Raw genomic sequence first — 11705 nt, forward strand, 5'->3', positions numbered from 1 at the left:
ACCCTCTTTGCGGTTGAGCTTGATAATCCCAGCATTAATGTGAGAAGGGAGTTGCTGATTCTTTAATCTCTCTTCCTACACTACTAGGAGTTTAGGGCCCACGGCATCCCAAAAAAACTTATAAAATTCAGCCGGTAGGCTATCTCCTCTAGGAGTCTTCCCATCTTTCATGATTGACACAACATTCTTGAGTTCCTGGAGACTCAAGGGAGCTTCCATGTAATTATCCCAAAACTTTTTTCCTAGTTGCCTGACAAATAGCTCTTGCTACTTCACTCTCATCGCTCTTCTATGAATTAGAGGATAGAAAAAGTTGAAAGAAACATCTACTGTTGTCCCCCTTCTGAAGCCAAGGGATCTCTTTATTTTGCCTCTTTATTCTAGTCATCTTAAAAACCTCCTTTGAGGGTTTGACCATTTTACCAGTCCACCAATTTCTGAATTACACCTCGGTATCTTGAAGCCTTATCCATTCCAACCTCCAAAACTCATGTTTGGCCCGTACCAGGTCTTCTTGTGCATTTAAAGGGCCCTTCGTTTTGCAAGCACTTCCAAACTTTCAATCTTTGCATTGATGGCATCCATTCTCTTGGCGTGAATTTAAGCCCTAATTTTTCTCACAGCTTTAGAATATCTTGAGTTGTATAGACAGCTTCTTTCAGCTAGAATCTAGTGGCATTTCGCACTCAAAAAATGTGGGTTTCCAGACCTCAAGGATATGCTTTTGCACTGCTTGCATAAAAAAGAGGGAGGGGCCAGATTTGAACTAAGAAGGTGAGGCTCTTCCCTCTCCAAAATCGGTGACCATTAGGAGTGGTTTGTGATATGAAATTACCAGAGAGGAGAACACCTGTGACTTAACCTTTAGAGCACATTTGAGCAGGTCCTCAGAGACATAGGCTCTATCAAGCCTTGCTTCTCTCCTGAGATCACCAAGTTGTCTATTGGGCCAAGTGAAAGTCCCAACTGTACCTGGATCAACCAGTTGTAGTGCATCCTTAATTGATTCCCACTCCTGCAACTCAAAGCCTTTGAACATTGTTCCTTTGCCCATCCATCTATCCTCCCTTTGCTCTATCCCCTAGCATAACAGCATTCCCATCAACACATTCAAGAGAATTTCAAGTTCTTTTTCTTTCTTAGCAGCTTGTTGGTGCCATACACAGAGATTACTGCCGTAAACTGCTTGCCTTTAACAATACACTGCAAGGCAACCCATCTTCCCAAAACATCTGCATCACGTTTGAGGACTCCTTGCTTGTAATGGGACAGTATACCAATGGCAGTGCCTTCCTCATGTTGGGTGTATTACCACCCTCTTCTCTTGTAAATAGTCTTTAATCTTTCCGCCAGTGTATTGCTTGCACCTTCGAAGGGCCCAAAAAGTGGGTGAGAGAGAGTTCTCCCTTAGTCACCTAGCTATAGCTTCCCCCCTAGAGGGGTCAGTCAGCCCACACACGTTGAGTGGGATGAATGAGATAGGTTTACTTTTACCATGTTTCTTTTGCCCCCCTTTCACCCTGGGGTTGGGGCTATTAGACAGTGCAAAGCCTTCTTTGACCTAAGATAGTATTCTCTTATTATGAATGACTGCCTTCGCCTTACCATGTAGAATCACATCTTTCTTGAGATGTTGAATGGGAAGCTCTTCTTCTAATTCGTTGTCATTATCCCTCCATTATCCTATATCAGCATCTCATCTATCTTGTTGATTTCTTCCTCGGATTCCTTAGAACAACCATTCTCTACATCCTCCTTCGGTTTCTCTTGCATTTGTTCATGAGGATCTTCACTTGCTAAGGAATCAAGAGGGGTTTTAGAGACATAGGAGGGCTCTTCCACATCTTCCTTCTTGAGGATAATTGGAGAAGATTTTTATTTTAGAGAGTTGGTACTCGGGCTAATTGACTTGGGCAGGTTAGCTTGTGCAGTGACCTCCTTAGGGACCCACTTTTCATCATGGTTGGTGGGAGGAGCTGGGGGGCAAGGCTGGTAGTTTTTGACTGTGTGGCTTGAGAGACCACACAAAAAGCAGGAATTCCGGAGATTTTTGCATACAAGGGGCTATTCCTTGACCACTTCACCTCTCCTATCGAGAAGGTAGAGAGTGCTAGTAGATCTTCAGCTAGACGTTGCATCACTTCAAAATTTCAAGCTACTTGTAACCCAAGCTCAATTTCTCTTCTCCAAGGCTTCATGTGGAGCTCAACCTTTAGCTATAGGCTTGTCTTGCATCCAATAACACTTGACTGAATGGATTTGGAGAGACCTATCTATGTTCGAGAGTTCTCAGTCTCTTACCATCCACTCCCTACATTCAAGTACTATGGTTTCAAGCTTTCTCTCTTACGATCTTCCTTTGCTTAATCAAACACACTTCCACTTATGAACTTTGGGAAACACAATTTCTAGCTTGAGTTCTCTCTCTCTCTCTCTCTCTCTCTCTCTCTCTCTCTCTCTCATGTGCATCACATCAATAGGGGCCCCCAATTGGTAAAAAATGGTAGGAGACCGTAGGAGCCAACATAATGGATACCCTATAAAATACCCAAATTGTATTCACAGTTGCAATGAGGAAGAAAGGAGGAACCTTTTCTTCACTTGATGCAATGATCTCTTGTGTGAGTCTTCTCACTCTCTTAGTGTCAAGCGATGTGTATCTCTCTGTAATCAATTGCATCTGAATCCCTAGTGAACTAGCCATATGAACAATGAAGGAGGAGATAAATTTAGTGATTTCCTTCTCTTCAAGCTATCCCTTGGAGTTAATACTCCACTTTGTCCACCTTTTCCTGCTTTACAACATGCCACATACCCCTTGCCTCTTCATTCAGGTTAGTGGTGTCTCAATCCTTGCTTTACACTTAAACACCTTTGCGCTTGCTTTGAGCACGGATACTCTTGCATCCAAGAAAAGGAATTTCCTTTTTCATTAAAAAAGGGTGACTAGTAATTTCCAAACTTAAGTGATGCCTTTTTTGAGAACTGGAAGATGCCCCTTCTCGTTTTGCAATCTATTAGGGAAGATATGCCTAACCGGTTGTGTGCGAAAGCGATTATTATTGTACCAGTGGATTTTCTCAAGTCAACAAGAGTGGCATTTCTCAAGTTTTTTCCCAATCACACCCCCACTCACACACATGGCCATCTACCTTGGCTCGTGGCCTACGCTCACAGGCAACACAGGACATCCCAATGGATTTGAATGCGAACAGACATTAGGTGGTGAGCCTACGGGTTGCTCCACAACAGTTAAGTGAGTGAGAAGGCTTAGAGTCTGTTCACGTGGGAGGAGGTGGACTTCAGATTTCAAATTGGAATCACACAAGGGAAGACTTGGTTGTTGCTTAAGCTCCTAGGGGCGTGTTGGCCAGCTTTGATAGGGACAAGGTGCGCTGCAAACGACGAGTTGCAAACCACCCTTCTTGTGTGCTCTCTTAGTGTTCACGTGAAAGGAGGGGTTGCAAACCGCGAAAATCCGGTTTTTTTCATGGCCCCTAGAGGCAACCAGTTGTTGCCGATAAATCTTCCTTGCAAAGGCAAGCAAGCTATGGACCCCTTCCCCTTGGCCTTCCCCCCTCCCTCTCAGCCTCAGCAAGCCCTCCCTCAGCTTCAGCAGCATCTCCAGCAACAGTCGCCCCCCTTTCTGCTTCCTTTTCCAAGCTTGGGCTACCACACCCTTGAGTCTTTGGAGCAAGCCTGCTGCAGCTTGCTGCTCCCCCTTCCTCCAAGCAGTGCTCCTCAACTATCACTACCCCCCTACAATGCTCATCCTCAGCCTATTCTGCCTCCTGCTCTCCAGCCTGTTTTCGCTCCCCTCCCCCCGCCTGTCCTCGCTCCTATTCCAGCGCCTGGAAGGATCGTTGAAGCTCACCATGAGCAGTCCTCCCAGCAGACTTGGGGCTATAATGGGTCTAGGGTCGAAGGAATCAACGCAGGTGCAATGGACACGCCTCTTAGGGTTGGTGGATCTTACATTCTGTAACCTCTCGATCCTGTTTGAAAATGGTTCATTTAGGGATATAGTTTCTTTTTCCCTAGACTTGCAAACGTAAATATAATGGACTGAACCTCCTCAAGGGAACCCAGGTGCCTGTACATACAAGGGGTTCTCACTCGTCGGGGCCTCCATGTTTCTTGTTGAACTCCACTGCAATCACAAAAGGTATCCACTGGTTAGATGCGAGTGTTTGGCGCAAGTCATGGTGCGCAACATGCTGGTTTTTTCTTGAACAATACGCTAATGGTATTAGCCTCCAATCAGGTCAAGTCAATTCCAACCTAGGTCCGGTGCACTCCTTTGAGCAAGAATCAGATTGCTGAGGATGTGTCACATAATCCTACTGCCTTCCCCTTAATCACATTGGCTACCAAATTCTCCTTCCGTGGCTGATATTTAATATTTGGTTGCCTAAAGGATTGAATATATTGGGCCCATTTGTTTTTTCCTTTAGAGACGATGGGTTGAGAAAATAAGCGCATGATACTTTGATGATCAGTCTTAATCTTAAAAGCAAAACTATATAGATAATGCTTCCATAACTTCAAAGCATGAACAATTGTCAATAACTTCTTCTCATTTATGATATATTTCAACACGGCTCGTTGAAGCTTTCTACTCTCATAAGCAATGGGATGCCCTCCTTGCATCAACATTGCTTCAATCTAGGTACCACTCGCATCTATACCTACAAGAAAGAACTCCTTGTCCATATTAGGGAGAGTTAACACTGGTGTAATGATTAATGTTCTCTTAAGATCTTCGAACCTTAAACTCTATTATGTCACATTTATTTGAAAGAGAGAGGCATCACACATCAGCTTACAGTGAGGCTCACTTCTGAGCAAAATGGCAAAGCTGAGCGGAAGAATAGAACTCTTATGGATAGATGCATGCTCACAAGCAAAAAGTTGTTTCACAAGTTTTGGCTTGAGGGTCTCATGTGTGCCAACTATGTTTTGAATCGGGCTCCCACTAAGGCTTTGAAAAAAACAAAGACTCTATATGAAGTTTGGCATGGGAGAAAGCCTTCAGTGGAACATTTTTGTGTCTTTGGATGTGTTGCATATGCTCATGTGCTTGTTGAGTTTCGATGTAAGGGCCAGACAAGGAAAATTCAGCACATACACAAGCTGAATTTAATTCTTCCACATCAAATGATGTTTTTGAGGGATTACTACCCATTGCTTTGGATTCCGCATCTGAAATCCCTGATTGAAAATCGGCATTTACAGCAAGCTCCTCCTGCTCCACATGCCCCGATTCAGCCACCGGCTGATTTAGTTCCTCCACAGGTAGTGGAAGGTGCTATCAGGCAAGAGATTACAGAAATACACATAGCCAAAACTGTTCCAAATTAGCTGCTCCAAACTCTCAGGGAGAGTAGGCTTGATGCTCCTTTACCTAGCAGAACTCGTACTGCAGCAAGGCACGAAGGGAGGGCTCTTTCTGTTGAATCAGCTTTTGTGGTACTCTTCTTGATGAGGAAGAGCCTGCTATTGTTGAGGAAGCCAAGGACAATGTGCATTGGATGCATGCCATGTAAGATGAGCTGCAGTCTATTGAGAAAAATCAGACTTGGAATCTTGTGGATTTGCCACTAGGAAAGAATGCCATGGGTACCAGATGGGTTTTCAAAGTAAAAAGAAAGTCAGATGGGTCCATTGACAGGTACAAGGCACGGCTGGTTGCAAAAAGCTATGCTTAGAAGAAGGGCATCGATTATGAGGAGACATTTTCTCTCACATAGAAAGCATTGTGAATCCTCCAGTGATCTGGTAGCTTCAACTTATAGGCTACATCACCTAGCTTCTCTGAAACTTGAAAAGGCCTACAATATTTCATGCTGAGTTTGGGGAACAGTAGGTCTTTGCTCCTTTTCTTTTTCAGCCTTGCCTTTTCAATGCGCAAAACAACCCAATCACCTTCATTAAATATCAATTCACGATGACGAACAGCTGCCTTCTTTTGCTTTGCCTGAGTCTTTTGGAGAGCTTGCGTTACCTTCTTATATGCCACATCCATGCTTTCAACATACCTAATAGCTTCTAAAAGTCTCATCTTTTGTATGGAAGATAGGTGGAACTTTTTTGTCTCCTTCCACTATTTCAAAAGGAGCTTTCTCAGTGGAAGTATGCATAGCATTGTTGTAAACAAATTCTACTAAGGGCAGAAAGTGCTCCCATTGTGTCTTATGCTCAGACACATAACATTTCAGCAAATCTAGAGCAGTCAAATTAGCCTCTTCAGACTGCCCATCTGACCGATGATGAAAAGAAAATGAAAATCTCAACGTAGTGCCCATATTCTCAAAGAGCCCTCTTCAAAAGAGACTCGTCATGCTCGGATCTCTGTCACTTACAATAGACTGAGGCATCCCATGGTATTTGAAAATGTTCTGCATGAACAACTTTGCCATATGATCCGCTGTGTGCTTGCTTACTGAACCGGCATATAATAGTCCAGAGACCATCATTCCGTGTAGGTGTCCTAAGAAGATCAAATATAAAATTCATGGCAATGCTCTCTTACGGTTTATCTGGGATTGGCAATGGCTGCAACAATCCAAGTGTCTACATCCACATCTCGTCTCGAAGCTGGCCAATAGAAAAAGTATTTCATTGCTTTAACCGTAGCATCAATGCCTCTATGTCCAGCATACGGTGGAGCATGGCTTTCTATCATAACCTTTGACCTTAGCTTCTTTGTGACACAAAGGCGTCCATGCATCATAATGAAGTTATCTCTGAGAGTATGATGGTCATGTCGCTGATTATTAGACAGCTGGTCATAAATTCTAGAGAAATCCTCATGCTGAGCATACTGGTCCTTCATTGCATCCAACTCACTGTGGTAAGCAATAATTATTGCGGAAACCTGAGGCTTCCTTGATAATGCATCGGCCACTACATTCTTTTTATCTTCCACACGCACTATCTAGAAGTGAAATATGGATAAGAAATTGGCCCATCGTATATGCTTCTCAGATAACTTCGTTTGAGTGAGGAAATATCTCAGAGATTGATGATCTGTCTGCACTGTGAAATCAGCCCCAAGCAAATAATGCTTCCACGTAGCAAAGGCATGAATTACAGCCCAGATGTCTTTCAACATCCTTCTTATAAATGCCTAGATGTCTTTCAACATCCTACAAAATTCTACTCTTGTAGGCCACTACTCGTCCTTCTTGCATAATGACTGCTCCAAGGCCATTCTTTCCACATGGATAAGCTTGGATGTGAAAAGCTTTCCGAAGATCTGGTAAGATCAATACTAGGTATGTGGTAAGCTTTTCTTTTAGCATCTCAAATGCTGCAATTTGTTTTTCAGCCCACACGAAGGATGCTCCCTTCTTCTGCATAGCATAGAAAAAGAAATAAAGAAATTTTATTAGAGTCTTCGGAAGACCGATGGGTCTATGAGACTGAAAGAAAACCTGATACAAATCACAGTAAGGGTGGAGCTACTGAAACGAGCATCATCACCCGTGTTGAATCCTAAGTCTGATCATACATAATCAAATACATCTGGATGTAACAATGAAAAGAAAAGGACTGGAGCAGAGCGGAATCCTCTGTATGTCATGTCCCCCTGGCTGGTGCATAGCCGGTAATGGGACGTTGGTGCCCGTCAAGGGGTGCCGTGCGGCTCGGTCTCCTGGACGAGGCTCGACGCAAGACCAAAGCCACCGTGACTGCCGTGGGACGTATCCCAGGTCCAAACAATGACGGGAGGTCCCTCAGAGTGATCTGTGTGTCCCCTCGATGTCTCGTGTGTCATGCTGCGATCGTCGGGTCGGGGTCTCTGTCACGTCGGCGGCTAGAGACTGGATGATCAATGTCACTCGATGGGAAGAACTCTGTGATGCTGCTGTGAGAGGTGTCTGATGATGTGACCAAGCCCTGTCGCCTGAGTAAGTACTCTCTATGTCGGATTTGAATGAAGGCCGCGAGGCATCTCTGATCTGGGTAGGCGAGGAATCTCAAAAGGAGCCCAGAGCCGTCTCTGAAGAGGTAGTGGTAGCGACCTCGGATCTCGTAGTACACTGGGCACTTGAAAATAAAACGCTCCTCCGACTCAACCTCTTGACAATCGCACAGTATGCATAAGCGATGCTCCCTAGGAATCCCCTCTGCTCTGCCGCTCTCTATGCGGAGGTGGTGTGATGATACCCAAAACTGTCCGATGGAGATCCGTAGTGAGTGACGCATATGAAGCTCAGTGTACCCCGGTGGTGTGATGAAAATGCGAAGACAGTAATCTCTGTAGAAACTCAGCTTCACTGGAAGCTCCCTCGGCTCCAACCAGGTCCTAAAGGTGTGTAGCTGTAGGAGATCCTCTCGAATGACCTGGTTGGTATGTGGCCCAATCGGGATGGTGGGTGGGAGTACCGGAGGGGCATCTAAACTGTACTGAAAAGGAGGTATCCTATCGATGTGGAACCCTAGTCTCACAAACCATCTGTGAGTCCGTGCATACCAGCATCGCTCGTCTCCCTCTCCTGCCACCTCATGGAGAAATCGAGAGCCAACCATGGCAACCTCTGTCTCCCTGATGTGCAGTCCCCATATGATCTAACCCGGTGTAGATATGTGATGGTGCCCTCATGACACATCGTTCACCTAGAGAGTTCTCTATTGGAATGATGGTATATTTGCGTATTCCCAAGGAATCCAAGAGCCTAAGTACTGGACAGGTTAGGAAATTATCCCCCAAATACTATGGCCAATTCAAGATTATCCGAAGAATTGGCCAAGTTGCATGTGAACAGGAATTGCCTCCCAATGTAAGAATGTATCTAGTCTTTCATGTCAATGGACTGATGGAAATGTTTGGTGCTGAGGATCAGGTAGAGTAACTTCTCAAGAACTTATAGAGGTTGAAGATTTGACCTTTGTACTGCACGAACTGAAAAGTATTCTTGGATTTTGTGATCGTGAAGTTAGAAATAGGACAATCATGGAATACAAGATTAATTGGGAGGATCGTGTTGAGGACTCGACATGGAAGACATTGATTAACCTTAAGCGAGAGTTTTCGGACGTTCTTATGAACTCAAGAGTGAGTTATCAGAGGAAAGGGAGTATGTCATGTGCATGGATCGTATCTGACGCGTGCTTAGGCACACAAGACTACCTCTGGGGAGGCTAGGGGCTAGGTAGGCGATTCTCAGGTGGATTGCAAGGAAAATGGACGAGTTCGGGTTCCTAAAATTTTTAGCAACACTGGGTGCGAGCCTATATAAGGAGCCTAGGGGTTTAGTTTTCAATCACGCAAGTCAGAGCAAGCTTGGCTCTTTGTTACTGGTCTGGATCTTGGATTGTGTTGTGGACGCGCACATTCTTTCTAGCGTAGCTCGGATTCCCAGCACAGTCCTGAGGCCTTATGGGCGCCTTCTGATGGTATGGAACACTAGGGTAGTTTTGGACTGGTTGGATGTAGATGTTGCCAGCAGCCCAGCCTGTGGCTCGGGGGATGCTTGGGTCCTACGGGTTTTGGACCCGTGAGCATCAGGGCTGGGTGGTGAGCTTGCCTGCCTTTTCTCATGGTTCTATGATTTGTTGTTTGTGCAGGTCCTGATCTCCAGGAGTGATTGGGGTCGTGTTAGGTAAAGAATTCAGTTTAATAAATAGGCCCTCCTGTAAGTCAAAAATGGCTGCAGATCTGGCAGCTTTCTTTAGTGTATGCACAGCCCTAAACTTTGGGCATGCGCTCCCATTGCCTCCCATCTAATGCCGGTGGTTCTGCTTGGATTTCCTCCTTATATGGGGGCTCACAGATGGGGCTCTCATTTCCAACTCAAAACTCAACATCTTAATCTTGTGGTGCCTCTCTGAAATTTTTGTACATAATTCTTTTGTGTGCCACTGGGTTCATGCTGATAATGCTTTGACTTAACCTTGGGAAGTAGTTGGATTGCCTGTATAAGCACTGAATCCCCCCAATTCAACAGTCCAAAGAGTGGATGTCTATTTTGTGTGTTGCCTTTCAAATAATCTAAAACGTGAGCTGGTCTTTTAACATTGCAAATTCTGTTGAGTGTGCTGCTGCAGAGGAGTGGTAAAAGAATGCGAGTGCCTAAACAAAAAAAGCCACGGGAAATAGGGCGTGGGTGGTGTCATTTATGCAGAATAGATTGCATCACGGAGGCGATACTTCAGCAGCATGTTATTGGGAAGAGGCACCAGAGCCAACTTAAATTTCAGGTAGAATTTTTTGGGAAAACGAAGCTGGAAGGTATGGATACAGAATCAAAGTCTCCATCAAACTCAGTAAAACAATGCGCAGATGGTGAAAGAGAAACAGGCCAGGACAAAAGGAAGCCTGGTGATGAAAGAGAAACTGAGAAGACTGACTCTCAAATTACGGAGGGAACTTCAAATGACGATGCTAGAGTTAAAGAGCAGGAACAGTTGACTTGTGAACTCTGCAATGTAAGATGTAGCGCCAGAGAACAGTTTGTTCTCCACTATACTGGGAAGAAACATGCATCTCGTCTCAAGAGATCACTAAGGGAAGCAAGGGAGAAAAGGAATGTAATTTAATAGTTGGAAAAGACAGGATAAGTTTACCATTGGATACATGTGTTTAGGCATTGGAAACTTCAACCAACAGTTCTAAGCATGTGAATCCTGTCGGCGTGGATAAAAGGTTGAAAGAGCTTACTGAGAGCTGAGCTCTTAAAAAGGCAAGCTACATTCAAAACTCTGTGGATGCATTTTGTGAAAGTACCAGTGACTGATGTTTCTTGGACTTGAGTCAGCGTCGCATAAAGAGCGGACGTGTCAGTGTCAGTTCATAGCTTTCATAAGTATGATCAGAGTCTGCTTCAACTAAGGAAGACAGTGGTGAAGCAGCCGATTATTCCCTGCGTAAGCATTAAGCATATTTTGGACATTTCAGAGTCCATTTGTGATGAAATCAAAGTCTAGCTGAGAATTTCTTTGGAGAGAGCTTGTCAAGGGTATCGTTTAAGGTTTACCAGATTGAGTGGCCCCCTACACTCGGCAGGATTGAGGACACATCGTAGATGAATGTTTTTGACAGCTTTGTTTGAAAGCTTACAAGCCTGATTAGATACATGATAACTTGAAAGCTTTTACTTATGTGTGATCTGACTAGTTGAACATTGCTCATTAGTTCTGCGATACCTTTGATCTATTGCTGAATGTCTTTTGTTTTGCCCAGGCAAAGATTCGCCCATTTCATGAAAAGGAATTGTGGTAATGACTCAACAAAATAAAGGGACAAAGCTTGCATGAAAAGAAAGCTGTATTAATCGTTAGTTGAAGAAGCTTTCTAAGAAATGTTTATCTGCATGAGGTTTTGTCAGTGAGTTTTGAAGATGATGTCTAGGATGATAATGCCGCTCGCTGCTGGGATTCAAGAGGAATTCACTTCAAAGATCATTAGCGTGCTAGAATACTGTTCAATTTAAAAAACAGCAATTTGGTTGTTCTTCTTTGCAGTGGCCTTGTTGACATTTGGGTTGTTTAGGCTTTCTAGAGGGGCAAAGAATGTTCTAAATGAAATTTGAATGACCACCTGAAAGAAAACAAGTGGAAAGAGCTACAAGAAGCATAGAAAACCATAGCACATGTTGGATACCTATCTTTAGGTCTTGTTTTTTTGGGGCATCTACAGACAACATTTTAGTGTAGGATAGCATTCCCATGTTAGATGTGCATGTCTTGTCCCACATCTC

General features: G+C 44.1%; 1 protein-coding gene across 1 annotated transcript; it reads left to right on the top strand.

Annotated features, from left to right (window-relative positions):
- Nucleotides 1-3435: 3435 nt before the first annotated feature.
- Nucleotides 3436-11214, top strand: LOC147887453 (uncharacterized). Its single transcript, XM_087394729.1, has 2 exons — nt 3436-3961; nt 10054-11214. The coding sequence occupies exons 1-2, from the start codon at nt 3491-3493 to the stop codon at nt 10543-10545; spliced, it is 963 nt and encodes a 320-aa protein (XP_087250855.1). The 5' UTR covers nt 3436-3490; the 3' UTR covers nt 10546-11214.
- Nucleotides 11215-11705: the final 491 nt, after the last annotated feature.

The sequence above is a fragment of the Dipteris shenzhenensis genome, chromosome 23, assembly GCF_047967505.1.
Source record: "Dipteris shenzhenensis isolate YYH24624 ecotype China chromosome 23, Dip_SZ_1.0, whole genome shotgun sequence".
Classification (NCBI taxonomy): domain Eukaryota; kingdom Viridiplantae; phylum Streptophyta; class Polypodiopsida; order Gleicheniales; family Dipteridaceae; genus Dipteris; species Dipteris shenzhenensis.

What these genes read in the sequence shown, in the direction of transcription:
- LOC147887453 (XM_087394729.1), top strand. Translation starts at nt 3,491, where the DNA reads ATGGCCCCTAGAGGCAACCAGTTGTTGCCGATAAATCTTCCTTGCAAA. An exon ending in CAATGGACACGCCTCTTAGG is followed by an intron (nt 3,962 to 10,053) that starts GTTGGTGGATCT and finishes GTGCTGCTGCAG; the next exon opens with AGGAGTGGTAAAAGAATGCG.